Here is a 24,864-nt window from a genome sequence, read left to right on the forward strand (position 1 = left end):
AGTGCTCCATCTGCTGGTTGCAAAAAGTGAAAGTAATAATATATATATAAATATATAGATATATATCTAGATATATATCTAGATATACACACACACAGTGTGTGTGTGTGTGTCATTCTAAAATTTCTTTAGGGTGCTAAGCGTTCTTTTTCAGGGTTAAGTTACATTTAAGAGTTTTGGGGGTTTTTTTGTTAGAAGAAGAGGAGACGTTGTATTGCTTTTCTGTTCCATTTTTATTCCATTATATACTACCGGCTGTAGATGCCCAGTGCAGTGTACACACTTAGCATCTATCAGATTCTGAAGAGTAAAGCCCAGTGTGGGGATGGTGTACATGTGGGAGTTGCATTATCGCAAGTCGGCCTATCGATTACGGATGAAAAGCTTCAAAGTTGAGCATCCAGAGTGCAGAGCTGTCATTGGAAAAGACAGCACAAAATTATGCTGAAACACCCTTCTTGCTTTTTCCCACATACATCAAATCTGGGGTAAAGTACTGAGATGTTTTTGACTGCAACCAATCAGATTAAAGGGGATTGAAGGAGTGTGTGCCATGTTGAGTATATCTAACATTTTCAAGAGAGCTGTATAAAATTAGAACAATGAAGTGCTGTGCAAACTGTTGGCGCTATATAAATCCTGTATAATAATAACAATTAAGATATGCAAGGTCTGAGCAGGAGAAGGTAGTTGGGAGTGCAGCACACAGATGTCTGTGGCTACAAATGCAATATCTGTACAGCCTAGGGGAGAAAACCAGCACCCTTTCTAACTCTAGGATAGTAAAACTCAAGCCCTATACAAACTAAAATATGTTATTGAGCAATATTCTCTAAAAATGTGGCTATCTGCTTTGAAAATATATGCCTTGCCCTTTTTACCTTGAGTTGTTTTTGAAAAGACTCTGTCACCAGACAATTCATTTAAACCACAATCTACCCACAATATTATACGTGCAGTTAAAGTATCTTAGGCATCTTATTTATCTGTAACATCATCCCTCGTGTAGATGTTCAAAAGCCCTGAGACTGCTGCTGGGCACCACCATCTTGGATGTGATGTCAGCAGACTCGGATGACAAGCTATAATATTCGCCTATGATCCTTCCCCCGCAGCTACATGAAAATTTGTGTAGGGATGTAAAGGGAGGGACATCACAGACAGAAATTAGACACTATCAGAAGAGGAGAGGGCTATGAATACAAGGAGTAAGTAGGCTGTGCTACGGAACTGAATAAAACATTTGCTAGCAAGTTCATAGGGACATTGTGAGTAATTAAATAGTTTTTTGGAAAGCAAAAATGCTGCAAGTAAGCATTTAAAATACTTTTCTGTACTTTTATCTGCAGTTGTTGGTGCCAGGGTTTCTTTAACAGTGGTTTTACCTAGTTTTGAACCATAAATCAGGAGCCGTTGCCAATAGCAACCAATCAGTTTCTCTCTTTCATTTTCACAGCTTAACTGAACAAGCTAAAGAGAGAACACTGGGGTAAAGTACTGAGATGTTTTTGACTGCAACCAATCAGATTAAAGGGGATTGAAGGAGTGTGTGCCATGTTGAGTATATCTAACATTTTCAAGAGAGCTGTATAAAATTAGAACAATGAAGTGCTGTGCAAACTGTTGGCGCTATATAAATCCTGTATAATAATAACAATTAAGATATGCAAGGTCTGAGCAGGAGAAGGTAGTTGGGAGTGCAGCACACAGATGTCTGTGGCTACAAATGCAATATCTGTACAGCCTAGGGGAGAAAACCAGCACCCTTTCTAACTCTAGGATAGTAAAACTCAAGCCCTATACAAACTAAAATATGTTATTGAGCAATATTCTCTAAAAATGTGGCTATCTGCTTTGAAAATATATGCCTTGCCCTTTTTACCTTGAGTTGTTTTTGAAAAGACTCTGTCACCAGACAATTCATTTAAACCACAATCTACCCACAATATTATACGTGCAGTTAAAGTATCTTAGGCATCTTATTTATCTGTAACATCATCCCTCGTGTAGATGTTCAAAAGCCCTGAGACTGCTGCTGGGCACCACCATCTTGGATGTGATGTCAGCAGACTCGGATGACAAGCTATAATATTCGCCTATGATCCTTCCCCCGCAGCTACATGAAAATTTGTGTAGGGATGTAAAGGGAGGGACATCACAGACAGAAATTAGACACTATCAGAAGAGGAGAGGGCTATGAATACAAGGAGTAAGTAGGCTGTGCTACGGAACTGAATAAAACATTTGCTAGCAAGTTCATAGGGACATTGTGAGTAATTAAATAGTTTTTTGGAAAGCAAAAATGCTGCAAGTAAGCATTTAAAATACTTTTCTGTACTTTTATCTGCAGTTGTTGGTGCCAGGGTTTCTTTAACAGTGGTTTTACCTAGTTTTGAACCATAAATCAGGAGCCGTTGCCAATAGCAACCAATCAGTTTCTCTCTTTCATTTTCACAGCTTAACTGAACAAGCTAAAGAGAGAACGTGAATGGTTGCCATGGGCTTTGATACATTCCCCCCTCTGTGTTCAGAATTAGCCATGTCAACTCAGATTTTTTTATTTTTTGGGGGCTCCTATTAATGCTTTTTAAATAAACTATTAGCACAAAATCATATTTTTTAGGAAAGTACATACATGTCCTTAATTTTTACCTTTCTTTTAGCATTGTATATATTTCAGTTGCAGTTAGCCATTACTGTCAGCTGTAGCTGCCAACATGTTCTGAGCCTAACAACAGTGAAACGTAAAGGGCACTGAACTTTTTTATTTTACTGATGTCCTCTTTAGGAAGGCTTTATTTTGGCAGGGAATATGCTTTTGCATGTAGAACAGCAGCTCTGTATGGTCTTCTACCCTTGTTAGCATTTCCCCCCCCATCTTTGCCATTGTTTTTTGCAATTACAGAAAGGTCTGCATTGTCTGAGTTCACTCAGCTATGACACATGTAATTTTTGCCATAATGATTGTTCTTTTCAGCCTCATTGCTGAAAATTAACATTCGTTTTAGCAAGTAACAACTGATAATAGCATAGCAATTTGAGCCTCATATATCAGTTTTAGCAACTAACTTTATCCTCATTTATCCTCATTTACCATACATACAGCACATCATCTGTTTACAACAGCCTTTCATAATGTGGGAACAGGGATGTTCCCTAGGGGCATTTTAGCATTATTTCATCAATAACAATAGTATGACTATGAGATATTGTTGAGAGTGTTAAACATCAATAATACTACCATAAGTGGCAGTTATCTTGAAAATGTAACCATTTGCAACCAGTGTTCGACGCTATAAACTGTGTGGGTACCCTAGTGCTGTTAGGAAAAGTAGATGCACACTTAATGGTCTTGATAATATTCTTTTTGCTGTTAAGACGGCTCAACCAAAACACAAAATGTAAAAACTGAGTTAATGATCAGTGTCAGATCTTATGAAATTGGCAATTTAATACAACAGTGAGGGTCAAATCACTGGCCTGTTGGGTATTTTATTGTAACACTTTACATAGCATAATCACTAAAAATCCAGTCTGTTTTGACAGAATCTAGATTTTCTGGAGTCACTTCATTATGCATCATTATTAGTCTAATCATTACATTTAATACTCTATTTTAAGCATGCTTTTTCTTAGGTTCTTTTCAAAATGTAACTGATCTTACATTCAATTAGCATGCCTTGTAATATAGCCTTACTTAAGCTTCCTCATTTATCTATATCTTCCTGCCTTTTAGCAGATCCACATTAATGAAAGGAGGCATAACTGAAGAGGAGGAACACTAGGGAGACTATGGAAGCTAAAAGCAATGACGTCTTACAGCCAGATCTAAAGCTGGTTGCCCACCCTAGGGCAAAGAGTAAAGTATGGAAGTACTTTGGATTTGATACTAATGCTGAAGGTTGCATCATGCAGTGGAAGAAAATTTACTGCCGCATTTGTATGGCTCAGATTGCTTATTCTGGAAATACGTCCAACCTTTCTTACCATCTTGAGAAGAATCATCCAGATGAGTTCTGTGAGTTTGTGAAAAGCAACACTGAGCAAATGCGGGAAGCATTTGCTACTGCTTTCTCTAAGTTAAAACCTGAATCATCCCAACAAGTTGTTCAGGAGTCATTAATAATAAAAAATCCTCATAATTTTGATGGAAAGAAGCAAATTGAAGTGTCATCTGCAGTAGTAAACCTGATTTGTGAAGGCATGTTTCCAGCTTCCATTTTGGACGAGCCTACTTTTAAATCCCTACTAAAAACTCTGGATCCAAGGTTTGAGATACCTAGCAGAAAATATATCTGCAGCAGGGTATTGCCTGAAAAATATCACACAGTTAAAGATGTTATATTGAAAGAAATGGTTGACATTTTGTGGTGCGGTATATCTACTGATATGTGGAGAAATGAATACCAGGATAGGTTATATGTGACCCTTTTCATTCACTTCCTGACTCCTGATCCTTCTAGTTGTTTGTCCCTGAGCTCCCGTTGCTTGAAGACATTTGAGGTACCTGAGGAAAACAAAGCAGAAGCAATCACACGAGTTTTGTATGAAACCTTTATTGAATGGGGAATAAGTAATAAAGTTTTTGGTGCTACCACAGACTATAGAAAAGACATAATTAAAGCATGCTCTCTCCTAGATATACCTATAGAAATGCCTTGCTTAGGCCAAACATTTAACATAGGAATACAGCAAGCTTTCCAACTCCCAAAACTAGCAGGACTTCTTTCAAGGTGTAGGAAGCTGGTGGAATATTTTCAGCAGTCTTCTGTTGCACGTTACATGCTTTGTGAGAAACAAAAACAGCAAAACATGCTTACCTGCATGCTTATAAGTGATAAAGTTTCATGGTGTGGTAGCACACTTGCAATGCTGCAGTGCCTTAAGGAACAGCAGTTCATGATAGCTGGAGTTTTAGTGGAGGACAGTAATAATCATCACCTCATGCTTGAAGCAAGTGATTGGAATAGCATTGAAAGTCTGGTGGATTTGCTGCAGCCATTTAAACAAGTTACGGAAATGCTTTCTATGTCAAAATATCCCACTATAAGTATGGTTAAGCCTCTTTTACATATGCTCCTTAACACATCATTAAACATCAAAGAGACTGACCTAAAAGAAATAAGCATGGCCAAGGAAGTCATTGCTAAAGCGTTATCAGCTACTTACCAACAGACACCTGAAATAGATATGTTTTTAAATGTTGCAACTTTTCTGGATCCCAGGTACAAAAGGCTTCCGTTCCTCTCTGCATTCGAACGTTCCCAAGTTGAAAATCGTGTTATCGAAGAAGCAAAAAGTTTGCTGGATAGAAATAAAGAACACTTAAGAACTGAGGAAAAGGTGTATACCATTCCAGAAGAACCACCAGCAAAAAAAAAGTTGATGTCCCCTACCACTCTTCCAGCCAGTAATATCAACAACATGCTGGCTCAGATCTTCTGCCAGTCTGGAGCTTCTGAAGACCAGGAGGAGTGTCATGCTCAAGTTGTTGAGGAACTGAGCAATTTTAAATCCCAAAAGGTTCTTGGATTGAATGAAGATCCACTGAAATGGTGGTCTGATCGTTTGCAGTTATTTCCTCTGTTACCAAAGGTTCTCCAAAAATATTGGTGTATTGCTGCCACCAGAGTCTTCCCTGGGCGTCTCTTTAGTTCCTCATCAAATGTGGTCAACGCTAAAAGAAACAGATTAGCTCCTGCTCACGTGGATGAACAGGTGTTTTTGTATGAGAACACAAGAAATTCCTCAGAAGCGGAGCCTGAAGATGACTATGAAGGGCATTGGGGATTCCAACAAGAACATTTTTTTAATTTGAATGAATCGGTTGGTGTAGGCAGTAGTATCTTTTCAGTTAGGGACAGTGGGTTTCTTTAAATACAACCTGCAATTATATGCACAGTGTGTTTACTTAATTTGCCTTACAACTCTTACCATCTATCAGAACATGAGGGTTTATCAATATGTAAAAATCTATGAAGTCTTATATGCATCACCTGCTGATCAGTCCATTTCAAATGTGTATTGTTTAGAAGCTGGAGCCATAACTTCGTTTTAATGTAATATTTAATATTTATGCTGTGCAGACTATATTTAAAGTAATAGATTTAGAATAATTTATTAGAGTAGATGTAAACTGTTCAATAGATGTCTTTACCTAGTGCAGCAAAACAAATTACATTGTGTGTTGTATTTTTAGATGCCTTGAAAATTATTTTCAAGCTTGAAGTTTTTCTTTTAGCAAATTAGGCCTTTTATATTAAAGTGTTGAATGGAAAAGTTGTGCTGTAGCATCCATCATTTTTTAATACTTTAAGGAAATAATTTGATTGGTTGCTGTGGGTCAACAGCATAATCATGTATCCTTCACACACTTTGAGAAATCATGCCTTTGGAATATAAGGGTATATGTTCTACTAAGAAAACTACATCTGATCAATTACATGATGCAAATAAAATAGGTGCAGATTATATAATTTACAATAACCATGACCCTTGTGATATAATTTAACAAATCAAGAAAACTGAATTAACTCTTGAGTCTACCAATCAATAGGAGTATGTAATGAGGGAATTAAATATTGATTCAAATATGTATTCATTTGTTTATGACAGTGTATGTTGTTAGTAATGATCGGTCCACCTATCCTTGCTATTAAAAAAAAAATCAGTAGTCCTTCATAACTATGGTATGTTGAAAATTATTTCCAAAAATACATCTTCATAATCATATGTCACAGGACACAGGATGTAGTATTCTGGAACCAAGGGTTATGCAGCTGCCTTCTCTCAGCATGCCTGTTTTTTGGGGGGTTTTTGGCTAGTGTTTTAAGGCGAACAGATGTCTTCTCTCTGCCCCAAGTGTAGCAAAGCATTTTCTTTTTAGATTATTTTTCTTGTTTATTTGCAGTGTTCGGATCGGTGTCCATGGGAAGAAGATGCAGGGACAGCCATTAATGTTTCCCTCTGGAAACTGAACTCTTCATTAGGTACTCACCGAGGCATATAGTGTAATGCTTGGTGTAACCCTGTCCCTGAAGATATAAAATAAAATAGTCTGCGCTTCTGGAACTAACTAAAATAAAATAAATTAAATTAAAACCTAAAGCGGCTAAGAAAAAAGGAAGAAAACTCCTTAGATTAAACGAAAAAGATTAAATCAAAGCGCTAAAGGTGTAAACTATGAAGATAATAATATTGAATACAATCAAGTATTTAGGTGCAAAATCGAGTGAACCAGTGAAGATAGTAAGTGAACCAGGGGTGGGTATTTTAACCTCAGCCTAAACTAAGGCTAAATTGATTATAAGTATCAATAAATGTCTTAAATACAATTCTTAAATAAAATTATATCAAAGAAACGAAAAAAATAAATAAATTAGTGTCAAAAGAACTGTGGGAAACGAAAAAAACAGAACTAGTGACAGTAACAAATGTGAAACAAAAGTAATAATGAAGTGTTACATTAGGTCAACAGTCAGAAATATGTAACCAAGATCGTGGTAGCCTTTCAGAGTCAATCAGCTGATCTCCAAGTAGCACTCTTTCAATGAAGATGTCAGATCCGCGAAAAAACAATGTTCAGTGGATAATAATTTAAAAGCCGGGGGAGGCAAACACAAGGCAAATAATAGTTGATCTATTTCGGTTGCCGTCCGACAGCCCCCCTTATGGATGGGTACTCACCAGAATGTAGTGAGTAGACGGCTTTTTTTGGTGAGCGGCACTTTGGTGTGCAATCCTGCTCCAATTTAAACTCAATTGTTCCCGCTTGGAGACCCGGCAGGAGGAGAGTTTTTCTTCCTTGCAGCGCTGGAGGTGTTCCACAAACACAGTAAAACTGTTTACCATCTTCATAGCAAAAAGGGACAACCCTCCCATCCTGGGAAAAATCTCAACAGATTAAATTTCATATGACGTCCACCAGACAGTCATTGCTTCTATTCACGTGGGAGAGTTTCTGACTTGTGTGGATATCAAGGATGCTTACTTGCATACTCCAGTGTTTCCTGCACATAAATGCTACGTGTTTTACTGTGGGCACACAACAATACCAAATTATTATATGATAATGTGCACTGCGTTTACAACATCAATTCCAAAAAGGTTTGGACGCTTTGTAAAATCTACATGAAAACAGAATGCAAAGATTTGCTAATCTCATAAACCCATATTTCATTCACAATAGGAAACATATCAAATGTTTAAACTGAGAAAATACCAGTTTTAAGAAAAAAAATTAAGGTAATTTTGAAATTGCTGACAGCAGCACATCTAAAAAAGTTGGGACAGGACCATGTTTACCACAGTGCACCTTCCCTTCTTTTAACAACACTCTGTAAACATCTGGGAACTGAGGAGACCAGTTGCTGGAGTTTTAGGAGAGGAATGTTGTCCCATTCTTGCCTGATATAGGATTCTAACTGTTCAACATATTTTACGTTTTAAGATGTGCCAAATATTTTCAATTGGTGAAAGGTCTGGACTGCAGGCAGGCTAGTTAAGTACCCAGACTGTTCTACTTCGAAGCTATACTGTTGTCATAGATGCAGTATGATGTTTAGCATTGTCCTGTTGAAATATGCAAGGCCTTCCCTGAAAAAGATGTCACCTGGATGGGTGGGCGGCGAGTCATTACACGCTGCCCGGCTTCCTTAATGGTTGTTCCGGATAGATGAATGATGCTAGAACCACAAAGCAGTAGCATATGGTTGATCAATCCTGGTAGGTTTACACTAAGCAGGTAGCTCATATACATATAAAGGTCCTAAAGGAGCTTCAGATTTAAATCAGGAAAACAATGCATAGACTCAAACATAATATTCTATAAGTATTTTTAGTAAAATAGTCCAATAAAAAGTCCACAAAGGTAACCAATTGTTTCAGGGGGAGAGAAGTGCCTCCTTGATCAGGTTTTGAAGTGCTAGATATTGTGAATGTTACAGATGATGTACTTTGTGATAAAAAGAATGAAGAAAAGACTTCTATATGGCATTCTACTTAGAAGCTAATTATGTCACCTTTTTGTGTTTTGTGAAGCTGTAAGTTCACTTCTAGCCCCCCTGAAATGCACTGGCTACATTTGTGGACTTTTAGTGGACTATTTCACTGAAAGGTGTGGTGCTTTGCATTGTACTTCTGTAACGATCAGCCCAGGTGGATTGGTAGGATCGCAGCTGCGGTTTTAGCCTCACACCTGGTGTTAGATTGGCTCAGGTCAAGGGTTCACTTTACCACTCTGTATGGGTAGGAGTGATGGTGGAACCCTCTATCACATCATATGCCAAACACAGGAGATGAGAGTGGTGCCAATGTATACTTCGTGCAGGTATAGCTAGGTCACACAGATCTGGTAATCACCACTAGGTATTTATGCGAAGCCCTCTTATGCCAAGCAGTCTGCACTCAATGGGGTGCAGCGACACTATGTGGTTAATATACACGCGATATGTCTCTATGCATGCAGTACAATCTAGAACAGGTAAGTCAATATGAGTTAGGAACAGAATGCAGGAAGCAATGTATGATAACCCCTCTGCTGACACTTGTTTAGTATCACCTCCACTGAGGCAGGTTACTTGCGGTTTGGTGAAGGGTTAACTTCCACTGGAGGGTAACAGCTGAACTGCAGGGGAGACTCCACGAGATCTGCGGCTTCCAGGGAGATCAGAGAGGCAATGCAGGGTTTGCAGAGAAGGATTCCTGTGTAATCCCGATCGGTAGCAGAGGCTGTGAAGAGCTGTAACTCGGGGGGTATTGATCTCAGAGTAGAAGGTTCAGGTGAGTCCTGTCGTAGGCGAGTTGCACTGGCTCGACGTTCACAACAATAGAACCGAGCTACTGCAAGTCTCGTCATTTTAAGGAGAAGATCCTGTTGGGGGAGGAGCCGAGAGCGCCGGCCGACGTCTCGGTCTCCTAGTGACGTCACGCCGCTGTGTGGGGAAGCCGGCCCGCAGCCCAAAACGACGGCAACGGGAGAATCTCTCACAACTTCTGACAGGGAAATTATGGCAGCTTCTCTCTACTGAGGATTCAGAGACCTTCAAGGACCTGCCATGGGATTTTGCTTTGCACAACTCTACCTAAGACAATAACTGAATAAGAATAAGAGTGTAGCTCTCCTTTAATTTACATGTTTACCAATCTTTTTATAAACATATAGAACTTAATTTTTACCAAAGTTAGCTAAGTTAACTGCCACGTACCTGGTTGGAGACTGAATGTGTGAGGAGGCCTCCCTTGCACCTCGTGTCCCTAGGACTCTAAGGATGGGGACAGAGTCCAAGTAGACAGCGAGTGGTACAGGTGCCAGTGGTGATAACACCGTGCAAGCTGAATTCCAGGGGCTTGATTTTCCAAGGCACAATCCAATATCCAAGTCAACGAGCCAAGGTAAAAACCAATCAAGCTGGAACGGTACACAGGGGTGAGGCAGAGGCAAAGTCCAGTAAACAAATACGAGGTCGGTGGCAGGCAGCAGGCAAGAAAGGTCAAGGCAAACCCGGGTCACAGCAAATCTGGAAGGAATTCACAGGAATACAGGATAGCTGAAGATAATCCAGCAATATGGTGGTGCTCAGGTTTGGTTTATATAGAGGTAGTGATTAGGGTGATGTGTCACTTCCTGTGCGCCGTTTGGCACACTTTTGCGCGGCTGGTCCAAGGCGCCCACGCATGCGCGGAAGAGCATGATTCTTAATGGAACGGGAAAGCGCGATTGGCCCATGCGCAGTAACGGGGTCTCTTACATTAACAAAGTGTGGAAAATGATTCTAATGTGTGAACATTGAATCCATTGTCATTGTTCTATTTTTGCATAGAAGTTGAACATAATGTAAAGGCAGATACCCATTTAGTATTAGTAAGAAAGAAAATGTTTTTGCGTGCCTCATTTTCTGAGGTTTTTTTTTCACTATTGATAGTTAATGCTGTCTAAGTACCTAATCGATCCTTACTGTGGGCTGTTGATAACTTAATTAAATGCTTCACATCATTTAGTACAGAGCACATTTTTTCAGCTGTCTTATGACGATACACTATGTAGTCCTTTGTCGTACTATATGTTTTAATCAATAAATGTTGCTTCTCATTTAAGTTTTGATTTTCTAAAGAAATTGACCAGTCTCCAAAAAGTACAGTGATAAGGATAACACAATCTGGATCAAATTATTGGCATGCTTATGTTGGCAGATTTTCTCCAAGATGAACAAATGTTATTTCCTGCTGGATTAAGGGTAACCATATTGGCCATAGTTGGTCATTACTGGATATTTGGATGCAGCCTGCTAGTTCCCCTTCCACCCGTCCTGCCAATCTGTATTGTATTACAAAGATAGTGTTGCTAAAGAATTGTCAGCATCCAACATACTTCCTGGTCCTCGGATGCTCTCAGTGGTTTGATCAGCCTGCTCCTACATCACTACCGTGTCCTATAGTAATGTTGGGGCTGGCGGAAGAAACAACAGAATGCAGCAGTTAACCAGTAAATCTGACACTATTGTTGGATTCTAAAGATTCTTAACACAGCTGTATCTCAGCAATATACAGATCAGCAGCCAAGAAGAGGCAGGCATCAACTCTTTTCTATGCAGGGGAACTTTGCTTTTGGTTTGTTCATTTATAGCAGCAGGGTGGGTTTGGTTTTTAACTTTTTTGTTTCATTTTTATTGCCTTTTTTTAAACTTTTTAAAAATGTTATTAATCTTATCTTTTATTTTTTACTTTTTTTAATTGTTATTATTTATGTTTTTTTAAACTTTTTATCACTTTTTAATTTATTTAAATATTTATGTATTTATTTGCTTATTATAATGTTGTTGTTATTTATTTGTTTTAATTTATTATTGTTTACTCTTTTTTCACTTAACTTTATTGCTGTTACACGGGAGCTAACAAGCCCTTGTGTGATAGCATTTGGAGGTGACAGGTTTTCGTTATGTAACCTGTCACCTCCAATACAGAAGTTGTAGCACGATCTCCTGTCATAGCTCAGACGGGAAGGCTGCAAGTACAGCTCTCCTGTCAGTGTTCACACAAAGCATTCCAGAGAATAAACGTTGTATAGTCTGCTCCCCGCTCTCCAACCTGAACTAACTTGCCGTGGCCCTGGCTCTCCCAGAAGAGCGAGGGACTCTGAAAACCACGTCAGGGAGAGAGCCGGCGGGTGGTGACAGAGACAGTGGGCAGTGACAGAGACGGCGGCCGGGGAGAGATGCAGCGGGCAGGGAGAGAGGCGTTGTTCGGGGAGGGGGGAGTGACCATCAACTGGAACTGCATGTCCCAGGCATTGGGTGATAGGAATTCCTTAACCCTGAATTAAGCATTCAAAGTGGATTTGCATTTTATACAAAGCAGTTTCACATTTCATGTACAGTATTTAAAATTCAATATAAAAAAAGGGGATTTTCCTCACTATTTGTAAGATCTGTAGTAACGGGTGGCAACCACCTGTATGGAACTCAACTGCGGATAGCGTCCAACTAAAAGTTCATATAATCACAAAAGAAACAATTTCAGTTTAAATCACTGTATTCAAATGTTACTGACAGTAGGATTCACAACATAGCCTCTAACTCTGTGTCATCAACCCAGAATCTGCAGCGAGCATAAAGTCACTCTCTCATCACTGGCCACAGTGCATGATACTTGCGTTTTTGTAGTGTGTGGATCCACTGAGATAGGGAGGGAGAGTCCAGGGAACACCACCGTTCCTTTAAGTGGGATGGTAGCCTCGGTTCCTGGTGTGAATGTCCACAGTAGCAGCAGGGGTGAGGGTGAGCTGGGCTGCGCATGAACGGTCCACTGTAAGATTGCCCAACAGGGATGAAGACAGAGTTTGAGTTCTTGGGTTGAAAATCAGCTCTCCAAGAGGGAACAGCTACACATGAACGGTCAGCGTCTGCATCCAACTCAATACTGAGACGCCGATCGTTTCGCTACTCAGTCCTTAAGTGGACCGCAGGTGAGGAGGAGCTGGAGGGGGCGCCGCCCTGTGGGCGTGGAGGGACAGCATGACGGAGGAGTGGGCGTAGCCTTACGCCACTTCGGGAATGCGGGCGGATCCGCATATTACACTAGTTTAATTGTATGGAAATGGCTCAAAGACTTGAAGAGGCAAATGTACAGATAGGTGCCATTCAATTATAGTCCTAGTAGATAGAAAATACCTTTCTGCTGGTTTACTCATAATTACCAACAACATTTTAAATCCTTGCTGTTGGATTTTGCATAAATTTTAGTAGCGCAAACATGAAAAAAGTTAGTCTGAATAGCAAGGCGATTAGATTACACACATTGCTTAATTAATTCACAGTAGAGACGGTCCTCTTTCAGGACTGTCTAAAGGTGCCCATACACCTTTACAACCATCGCAAGACTTTTGTCTTGCGATGGTTGTAAGCTAATTAAAAGCTCGTACGATCTGCCCATCTTGGACAGGCAGATCGTACTTGCGATCATCGCAAGCCCGCCCCCCTGAGGGGCGGGCTTCTGATGACCGCAATGCTGAACGGGCAGTGTGCGAGTGCTCACACCGGCACGTTCCGCAGTTGTCGAACAAGCAGGCTAGAAACCCGCCGAAAATCGTACGATTCTCGACGGGTTTTCTAGCATGCTGGTTTGACAAAAGACGTGCGACCGTACAGTAAAAACGGTCGCACGCCTTCCATACACCTTGCGATTATCGTACGATCGCGGGATTTCGCGCGATTATCGTATGATAATCGCAAGGTGTATGGGTACCTTTACTCAGCTCTCAGAGTAACATGTATGCATCTATATTAAAGGAACACTATCACCCAAGCAATATTCCTATAACTGCATTCCTGTAGTCAAATCAGCCGTGAAATATGAAGGGGGAGGAAGTCCAGCTGAGGTATAAGCCAAATGGATGGTCTTTACTTTCCACAACAAAATAATTCTAGGCTGTGCAGTCCTTCCTTTTAGGCTGCTATCAACTCAAGATAATTGGATGCTGAGGAAGGAACTTGATGCCAATGTTATTGCACCTGTTTTTCCTGACAGTTCACACCCAACTTTGGAGATTGGATCGATATTACATCAGATACCTGTCTCCTGGGTTAAGGAGGCTGTCCCAGCAAAGAAGTCCACCACTCCCAGCAGTCCCTGGCCATCTTGGGGCACAATTTCGGCTCATGCAAGAAATGCTTCTTCCACTGCTGTAAAAGACAGAACTGGAGACAGCTCATGTGCCAATAAGCCTATGGGACTTGAGGAATAGTTACGTCCAATGTCCTCAGAAAACTCATACACTCCCCGGCTTTCACAACATTCCCCTGTATTATTCGGCAAACCTATTTCTGCATTTTAAGAACTTTTTTCCAAGCTAACAGAACCTTGGCCTCCAACGTGTTTACAAATACACCCAGATAATGAAGAACTTTGGCTGGTTCTAGCTGACTTTTCTGATGGTTTACTATCCAGCCACACCTATTCTGAGTCTGCAGTACACTATCCCTGTGAAGAACCAAACATTCGACCTGGCAAGAAGCAGAACATTGTCTAGGTAACGAAAGACACAAATTCCTTGAAGACAAAGATAAAGCACCAGTGCCACTAAGACCTTTTGTGTACGTTTGTGGAGCCATGGATAGGCCGAACAGAAGACACCTGAATTGAAAATGAAAATCCTGAATTGCAAATCTCAGGAACTTCTGGTGAACTTCGGCTAATGGGACATGAAGATAGGCATCTGCTACAGTAGGTCTGTGGATAGGATTATTTACATTATTGGCCAAGCACTTTCAGACATCATGTTTCTGAACAGTTAGCTCCAACTCTGTCAGCTCCACTTCCTTAAACTTCCTGTCAAGTAGCAGATCACAACAGACAGCACAGTCTCCAGCAGCCATCCATCTACTAACTTGTAGAAGGAGGAGTAGGGAGCAGGGGAGTGGTTTACCTTGCTTTGTCTATGTGTTTGTGGAAACACACAGATTACTAGCACACACAAGGGTAGCTCCATAGGACCCTGCAAGGAATGGAGCCACCCTAAAACAGGATATCAGGGCCAGTGCACAGGGGAGCAGCTGATTCTGCAGGAAACTAAAACATTTGAACATCAAGGAGCAGTAACCATTGTAAATGATAATCAGCAATTGAAATAGCTTAAAAACCTTTTGACTTTAATACAATATTAAATTATATAAGAACACTAGGCACACTGCTGTGTATATTATTAATCAGTTCAGCTTTTTCCTTGGTGCTGATCTAAATGCTTAGCCAGATAACTCGTCTATTTGATTTCTCAAGGTCAGGAAAAAGCACAATCCAGTTATGTATCCTCTTATTCTGTGTTTCTTCTTCTACACATTTAAAAATGAAACTTAATGTGTCATGAATAACTTAAATTATGTTTTCTTATATAGTAAAAAGAAAAAAAAAGTCTTGCTTTGTGCTAGTTGCTCAGGCAAGACATTATCAGTGATTTCACTCTTGTAACAAAGGAACTCTAGTCATTTAAGATTAATGTTTGAAAACAATTTTCCGAAACGTTTTCTGATTTTCATTCTGATACTTTTTGCATCATTAAAATGATTTTGATTTAACTTTTTGCATCTGCCAAATAGCAGTGAACTGATTTATTTTCTACATTATTTCAGCTATGATCACTTTTTTCCACCAGCATTGCCTTCCTTGCTGCAGCAAGTTCATGACAAATACACCTTCAGAAATGTTTAGTAATGACAATCTATAACATAAAGACTAATTATTCTGTAGTCTAAGATAACACCTGAGAGAGTTAAATAGACTCTGAGATAACACAGGAAGTAAACCGTGGACACAGGACAGCTCTGAATTGAATCAGTTATCAAACAGATAAAACAAAATGCTTTCAATGGTATATTTAGCAACACGAGACGTTCAGTATTGGGGTTTACACACATGTTAATATAAAGCAAGCCAAGCAAGATTGCTTATAAAATGTTACCTTTCTCCTAGTGTTCTCTTAGAGCCCTTCATGAAAATTGTTCTGTCAGCTTAAATTCACAAAATGTTTGCAAAGTCGTTCATTTTACATTTGCACGACATTATGGCTACTAGATGAAGCCAAGGGGCATAGTAATTTCCTATCCTCCTAGGCTAAATCTAGTGACCATAATTTGACACAAATGTAAAAGTCAGATGTTTGCAGAGCGAACGGCTCTGCGAGTGTCTTATAAATACACCCCTTAATGCAATGATGCTATGACACCGTTCTTTCCACTTGCTTTGGTTAGGGAGCAATAGCACAGGCCTAAATAGCTATAATTTAACTTGGGGTTTACAGCTACGCCAATGATTAATAGCTCATTTCTCTTTTTATACTTCTCAGTTTTCACAGATATAGTTTTGGACGACAATAGTTTCTAAAGGTTGAACACAGGATTACGCTAAGCGTTAAATAAAATCTTTTCCATGTTTCTATGAAAGTATATTTACAAATTCTATTACTAATAACTTTCCAATCTCCTAGTTAAACAAAGCAGGGGCATAGGTCTTGCTTGCTTCATAAGGTAACAATAGAATTTTAGACTGATGATATAATAGAAATTGGAACATTGCACTATTCTGCTGTCTACACCAAAGGGTTAGATGATAAAACAATTTCCACAGTGCTATGAAAGTATATTTACAAAGCCTATAACTTACATCTTTACCGCTGCACAAAGCAGGTAGATAAATCTTTGCTTACATCATGAGACAACAATAATTGATTCCTCCAATTTATACTTCCTAACAATGGCAGACTATAAAGTTGTCATGACTTCCTGCTGTGTTTGTTATTATTTCTAAAACTCAAGTTATGTGTGGTTTTCAAATGGGTTTTCAATCCATTCTTGTATTGCCAAATTTCACATGGAAACATTTAACCTGCCTAGCTGGAAGGAAATAATGTTCTGTACATTTGCTGTATTTAGTTGGGAAAGGTTTTGTAATTTTTTTTTGTAGCCATTATGTGAATTTTATGCACTGTTAAACCTAAGTGGCACTTTTGGTTTCTTATTAGGGGATTCTGCCTTCACTTCTTAATTTATCACTATAGAATATGCTCAAGCAGTTAGATATCACCCCAAGCTTACACATGGGTCTTCCCCATGTACCCTACCCCAAGCATACACATTGGTCTTTACCCTTTATCCCACCGCCAGAACACACATTGGTCTTTATCTTGTATCCCACCCCCAACACACACATTGATCTTTCCCCTGTATCTCACCTCAAGCATACACATTGGTCTTTCTCCTCTATCCCACCTGCAGCACACACATTGGTCTTTATGCTGTATTCCACCCCCATCACACACATTGGTTTTTATTTGGTATCGCACCCCAAACATGAGCAACGAAGCTCACCAATCTTTTTGTAGCAGAACAAAATGTATACCTTAAAGGAGAACTATGGGGTAAGCGTTTTTCCCCATAGTTCTCCTAAGGGTCACGGGAGGACATAAACTAGCGTTCTCCCGTGACCCAAAGCTCAGTGTATCGCGAGCTACAACTCGAGGTATACTGAGACGGCCGCAGCCGGGGCGGATCCCGACATTACTGTTGAGATCCACCCATCTGCATGAGTGACAGCTGGCTCTGCCTATCTAGAGGCAGAGCCAGCTGTACCGGCCCCCTCCCCTGTCCGTTCCTCCAGTCAGTGCTGGAGGATCAGAGTAGGAAGGGGGAAATCCCTGCAGGGAGCGTGACTGACAGTCACAGCTCTCTGCCGGGACATGATAGAGAAATGAGCGAGCAACAGTATGCATTCGCTCACATCCCGATCTATTGAGCCGACATGTGACAGTTTAATTCACACGTCGGCTAGAACTATGAGGTTGAGTGAAAATCACTCACCTCATAGTTCTCCTTTAAGTACCGGGCATCTAGCACGTTTCATTATTTCATTATAGCAAGGAGATGACATTACAACTGCCCACACAATGCCCATTCAGCAATGAGAATTTCCCTAAGCAGTTGTTTCTCCTCGCTTCTTGGGATGCTGCTAATTGTTAGAATTTAATTCACAGCCCTATGACTTTGCTGCCCTCCACATCCAAACAGGCAGCAGCTTTCCAGTGGGACCTCAGGGTACTGGCTTTTCATGTAGGTTTAGTAAAGGTAAGTGTACATTCATGTGCATGTAAAGGATGATGTACTTGTACAGGGGTCTTCACCATTGCTAAATAAACTATTTAGAGCAGCAGTTAACCAGTCTGTGCTCATGTTTATTATCCAGTATGGTGATCAAGTGTTGTCTGCACTCTGGGCTTTGCTGTATGCCATGCGTACATTTACATGGCAGATTCCAAATTAAAATGTAGCGTTAGGTAAAGATCTAATTTAATGTATGTTGATAGTCTGAAATGTATATCTTGCAAAGGTGCTGCCATTAACACAAACCTCTTTATGTATTTTATAGTCACTGCGCTACCTTCAGCTATATATTCAATTTAATTGCATTTGTGTTTATTGTGTATATATTTTCCTCAAGTACCTCGTGGCTGCTGTGTTTAAATACATTAATATTTTGATCTCTGTGATGTAATCCATTTCTGCCTTCTTTCCTGTAAGACATGCACCACTGAATTACCTTTTTAGCATCTGCATATATTTTTTTTAACCTGCATACAAAAAATGATATTCGTTTATGCAAATTGGGTTTGATTATATGATAAGAATTGTCTGTAGTGCTTGTTGCTGCTCCAATCAGGCCATGCATAGAATCTCAGTGAACGATAAGTTGCTCTAACAGCAGCTGGAGTCAGAATAGTTTCTATGAAGATAAAATTATTTAAAAAGATATTTGCCATTAAAGGGCATATCCATACTATGGATTAGCTGTTGCTAAGATGCAAGTAATGGTTGGCATCAGATAGTCTAAGATTAGGGGGGCTGAACAGAAAGGGTTACATTTTTAGAGAGCAGAGTCTACAGAGTGATTCTGGAAGCCTGGCTTATGTGTCTTGGGATTGTGTCATTTCAATAACTGAGCTTCCCGTGCACCTTCCCCCAACCTTTCCCTTGAGATTGTTAACACCCCTCTTCCCATGCCAAGGTCCTAGGTGTCATCCTTGACTCGGACCTCACCTTTCTTCCCCACATCCAATCACTATCCAAATCCTGCCGCTTTCACCTTCGTAACATCTCCAAAATACGCCCCTTCCTCACCAAAGAAATTGCAAAATTACTCATCCACTCACTTGTTACATCTCGTCTTGACTATTGCAACTCCCTCCTCATTGGCCTTCCACTACACAGGCTATCCCCCCTTCAGTCTATCATGAATGCAGCTGCCAGACTCATTCACCTAACCAACCGCTCAGTGTCTGCAACCCCCCTCTGTCAATCCCTGCACTGGCTTCCACTCGCCCAAAGGATAAAATTCAGAATATTAACAATCAGTTACAAAGCCATTCACAACTCCACCCCCGGCTATATCTCAAACCTGGTCTCAAAGTATCACCCTAACCGTCAGCTCCGCTCATCCCAAGACCTTCTGCTCTCCAGCTCCCTTGTCAACTCCTCCCTTGCTCACCTCCAGGACTTCTCCAGAGTCTCCCATCCTCTGGAATTCTTTACCCCAACCTGTCCGTCTGTCGCCCACTTTGACTGCCTTTAGGCATTCCCTAAAGACTCATCTCTTCAGGGAAGCCTATCCCACCTCAACCTAACCCCTCAGCTATCACGTTCTCAAACAATTCATCCCCACACAGCTCCCTCCTCATGTATCACTTCCCCCTCCCTTTTAGATTGTAAGCCCTCACGGGCAGGGCCCTCCTTACTATCTTGTCTTGATTTGTATTGTGATTGTAATGTCTTCCCTATATTGTAAAGCGCTGCACAAACTGTTGGCGCTATATAATAATAATAATAATAATTGGTACCCATGGAGAGAATACAGCCAGCTGCAGGCTTCCCCAACCAATTCCTTTGGTATTTTAAATAGAGCTGTTACAGTGCAATTGATTCCTTCATCTTGGATTCTCCTTGGAGACCCAGGGGTGGGAGATCGATCTAAATCCCTGCCCACTACCTCTACTTGGATTTAATGTCGTGTTTTTCCGCTGCCTCTTTTCTCAAGTAAGCAAAGCTCCTCCTAAAGTAATGTGACCTCTCTGCAGCACTTGGGAGTGCACTTGCTACTCGTCACACTTTAAAATGCAAAGTATGCCTATCCTTAGCCCCCCCTCTCCCATCAAGTAAAAATGTGTAATAAAAAAAATAAAAATCGAACATTAGTAAAAAGTAAAAAATATATTTTCCTTACACTCTGGCTTCCACCCACGGCACCTAACCATGGGTGAAATCATGAGCCTTCTGGTGAGATTCTGAGAGATTTGAGGATGTCAACTCTCCTGATAAGATGCTTGTGCAGTGTAATATATAGTTTTTTTTAATGTAACTTTATTTAAAGTTTGCACAATTAGTACAAAGCAATGTATTAAATGACCAGCATAAACAATCTGATGGTTCTGGCATACATTTTGGATCTGTCAGCAAACATGGACTATTTCCATCTGCAGAAGATGACAGACCAATACTTCCATATGTAACAGATTGAAACCGAGACACTGTAGAACATCAGCTGAATATATGTAGTACCAGTTGAAGCTCAACAAGAACAGTATTTCCCAAATTTTAGTTTTCATAGTAGTTGTTTATTAAAGTTAACAATATGGAAATTGATAATGGGAAAGGGGGCAAAATAATAAGTTGGGGGAAGAGTAATAGAGGGGGAGCAGGTTGGAGAGGGAAGGTCTAGTCCCCAAAAGACAGAGAGAGTTACTGTAAAGCAAAGAACAAAAAAAAAGCAAATAGCATGTGCAACCTTTCATGAGCAATGTGAGCCTATTATAGGAGACCCTTGTATTCATCAGAAAATTGAAATATATGCCATTAGAACCAGGTTTTCTGAAAGTTATCTTTTTGATGCCTAAGAGTAGAAGTCATGTCCTTCATCCTCACAATTCTACTTGCAACCACTGATTGGCCGTAGGAGGTACAGGATCTTTCTATTTGGTGGGAATGCAGGAGTGGGTCACATAAATTAGATGGAATAAGAGTGTTAGGGTTCTTCAGAAAAGTGACTCTGGTGGGACTCTAACCCACAACCTTTGGTGGGACTCTATCGGTTTGTTAAGTTTCCCCGGGGTTCCTTTGTAATTTAATTGTGCTGCCAGCTTCAAACAAGTACTTGGGAATAAAGAGGGGCACAATATGTGTATCCACTCTATATTCAAAGGTTTAGTGTTAAAACAAAAGGTTATATGTGAAACTAAAAGGGGGACAGCAGAGCACAGACCAATAAAATTTATGTCCGTATACAAAACTAATTATTATGGTAAGGATCATGAGACAAACCTTGGGGGGGGCAGGGATTTGCAAAAACTACAATTTGCAAAAAGTAACATTTTCCAAACACCTCGAAACATTTTGTAGAATATACCGAAAAACACAATTTTGCTTGCTCAGACATTAACTATGTATAACCCAGAAACAGGTAAATAAAATAAATCAACCTTTCTAAGAGTGATTGTCTCGTGATAGGAACTGGGAGTTTACATACTACCAATATGTTCTTCAATGCAACTTTTGACAGTTCATTGTTTAGACTGTTAACCTGTCCAGTGTCCACTAATGGACAGGTCAGGCTGTTCAAGACCCATTCTTCTTGTCCATGGGCAGCTTGGTCTGCAAAAGGCTGGCCTTCTCTGTCAATGGTTAATATTGGTAGAATGGAAACAATTGTATGACAGCCACTGATGCATCTGTATGATATCAAAGCAAATCTCACTCAACCACAACATTTGGCATCAACCCATACATGGGCGATTATTGGCAGTGATCTAAAACAACCCTTTCACATACCCTTATCTACACATGTATGGGAACTTTTATTTTTCTTCTGTCAACCAAAACAAATCCATAAAAAATTAACTGTGTATTGCCTTGCACCTGTAGAATGGGCCATTTGATCTTTTTTTCCAGTTTGAAGTAGAGTTGGCAAAAACTATTAGATACAGGCTGTATAGGTAGAGACTATCACCCAGTTTTATATAAGGGATAGTGAACTAATAGCAACCTTCATTGCAGCTAATCTGCATGTGTATGTGCACATTTATTTTGGGAAATGCTAGAAGAAACCTGTCACAATAGAATACATATCTATGAGATCTGCCTCTAGTTATTGGGGATAATTAGGTTCTCATTACTATACACCTCCCTTCAGAGAGTGAGGTAACCTATAGTATAAAAAAAATTCACTTTAGGAGGGTAGGTTAACACAGCAATGTTCGGAACTTATTGACATGGGTAATGTTTTAAAAATCTTGTCGCTCTTTAGAGTTTTTCAATTTAATTGTGCATTGGGTTATTTGTATTAGCCAATTACAGGTACATGTTGTGCTACATGGTTACAAGTGCAGTCAAGCAAACATAAGGATAGAATTAACTTAAGAATGCAAATACAAACATATGAAAGTCTGATGTCCACCAGTCTGGGTGGTTGTCTTTAATGCTCATGTTGCAGACACCGTTTGTGAGTATGCAAACTAACAGAATATATTATTCCTCCCAAAACCATGTATGTTTAAGAACTGACCATTTTTTAAGATCTCTAGGGATCATCACCAGGGAAGGGGGAGTTGGTGAAGGGGCAAGTTTTCATTAAAAATATAATTGAAGGAGGGGGTGATATACGCTCCTATGTATGTGATCTTCCCAAAAGCCCATTAAAATGGGAAATTAGAGTGGATACAGTCCAATCTACAGACCACTTCTTATTTAGCCAGATTAATTGTGCAGTTAGATGGCTTTGTATAAACCCCTAGTTCGCACAGGTGGTTTGATGTAGAGGTTTCAGGTGTGGTCAACAAAAACTAAAGCTCATCTGCATATGTAGCCATTTTATAGTGATGTTGGACACTTTCTATACCAAGCATGCCACGACTGTCCTTATGCGTCTCAAGGGGCATCTCTATCACATCCTATTTGTTAAAGGGCCTCATTAACCTGTACCCCCACTACAGGGGTTGAGTAGATATTTCTCCCCAGTCCTACATGTTTGAGAAAATGCCAACTCACACTGTTGATGTCCTTTTCCGTGTCAACTGAAAGCAGCAGTGTAGAAATGTCAGGCAGGCCATTTTAAGAATGTTTAGTACCTTACAGGCATGATCTCTTGCTTCACTATTGGGCATGAATCCTACCTGACCCTGATGTACCATCAAACTTTTGGTGTGTCATGCTTGCTCTTGTATATTTATTTAATTGAATGGCAAAGTCACATCTTCTAGTGACTTTCTTTTATAGAAATCTGGCAGTGTATTCAGCATTCTTATGTTGGTTAATGCATAATCCAGTGACACTGTTTGAAACACATTTTTGAAGGTACTTACTCAAATGGCAAACTGCATGTCAATGCACCCAAATGCAGCATGCAGGACTCATTTGTATTGCATTACAACACATTGCATTAGTGGGAACAGCCTCTGCTGAAACAATTAATTGTCTACTGTCCAGGCATTGCACTTACACTGTAAAATTGAGCAAAATACATGATAATGCATCTGGTAGAAGAGTGAAGTGAGCCCATTGTGCTCTCCACTGAGATCTAACTTTGTTACCAATTATTGTATCGTGTAGATAATAGGAACACATCTTTGACTTTAGTTTTTGAGTGTGCATTAGCATGCTAACATTGTACTACATTATCATTAAACAATTCAGTGATACCAAATACAATTACTTGTTATAGAACCATGATTTATAAGCTTGTTAAATAAATTCCTAGTTAACAGTTAATCTTCTTTTTGTTTGTCTCTGTCAGAATTAGGCTTTGTTTTATGCAGAGGCACAATTTGTCACGAACACCATACATTAGGTATTAGGGCTTATTCATGCAGACATGCACAGCGTAGGAGGGACAGCTGGTGCATGTAGCCTGATCAACTCAATGCCTGTATGCCGGCTCCATGCTTTTGTCAGGGTTCCACCCTGACTTAACTGGTTTGCAGCATTCTAGTTTGGCTGCCATTTTACCAACCTGTGATTCCTCCTTTGTCTGAGCAGAATGTGTAACGTTGCTTACTACTGCCAGGCTCCCTCTTATAGCCAAACAGGAGAGCATCATCTGAGAGAGTCAGATGGGAGTTTCCTATCTCTGAGTGATGATGTCACTCCACTCACTATTTAAACCACTCAGTGAAGTCTGACCTTGCCCTTGTTTGGTCTTTCCTGCTAGTGCATTCCTGCTGCTCAGTATATCCTGATTCCATGTATGACCCGATCTTGGCTGATGTTCTCCTCTGGTTCCTGCTATTGGCTTGCTCCTGACTACACTGTTTTCCATGTTCCTGATCTGGCTTGTACGACTACCTACTCCGGTTCCTGACCTGGGCTTGCTCCTGTTTATGATTTTTGCTTGCTCCTGTGGATACTGTTCTTAATAAAGTATTTTTAACAAGCACCTTATGCTTGTCTGGTTTTCAATGTGCTCTGACAGCTCTCTCGTCACCCGCCCCTCGGCTTCCTGTTTGGCCAGGAAGCAAGCTCCATGCTTTCTCGTGGCATGGAGCCAGCTTCCTGGCCAATCAGGAAGCTAGGCGCTGTGTAATGACTCGCTGATTGGCTGAGAATCTGGACAATCAGAAAGCCATGCGGCCGGTCATCCCTCCCCCGGCTTCCTGATTGGCCAAAAAGCCAGCTCCATGCTTTCTCGTCATCTAGTGATGGCTTCCCGGCTAATCAGTAAGCTGGGCGGCGAGTCATTACACGCCGTCCGGCTTCCCTAATGGGACTTCTGGTATCCGTATTCGATAGCGGCGAGTATCGAAAATAATCTGTATTTGTACTCGATACGCAAAAAAATGATATT

The 24,864-nt window shown here is 40.2% G+C and overlaps 2 protein-coding genes across 3 annotated transcripts in view; both read left to right on the plus strand.

The window, feature by feature from the left end:
• The window catches only part of ZBED1 (zinc finger BED-type containing 1), a 16,998-nt gene extending 11,110 nt beyond the window's left edge, over nt 1-5,888 (plus strand). For both annotated transcript variants that reach the window (XM_018564128.1, XM_018564127.1), the window contains exon 2: nt 3,737-5,888. In XM_018564128.1, the coding sequence (XP_018419630.1) occupies nt 3,793-5,877 (2,085 nt within the window). In that variant the 5' untranslated portion in view covers nt 3,737-3,792 and the 3' untranslated portion in view covers nt 5,878-5,888. The remainder of the gene's footprint in view (nt 1-3,736) is intronic.
• Nucleotides 1-24,864, plus strand: part of DHRSX (dehydrogenase/reductase X-linked) — a 219,716-nt gene that overhangs the window by 11,240 nt on the left and 183,612 nt on the right. The gene's annotated exons all lie outside the window — the stretch shown is intronic.

The sequence above is a fragment of the Nanorana parkeri genome, unplaced genomic scaffold (genome assembly GCF_000935625.1).
Source record: "Nanorana parkeri isolate BGI_ZX_2015 unplaced genomic scaffold, ASM93562v1 scaffold727, whole genome shotgun sequence".
In the NCBI taxonomy this organism is placed as follows: Eukaryota; Metazoa; Chordata; class Amphibia; order Anura; family Dicroglossidae; genus Nanorana; species Nanorana parkeri.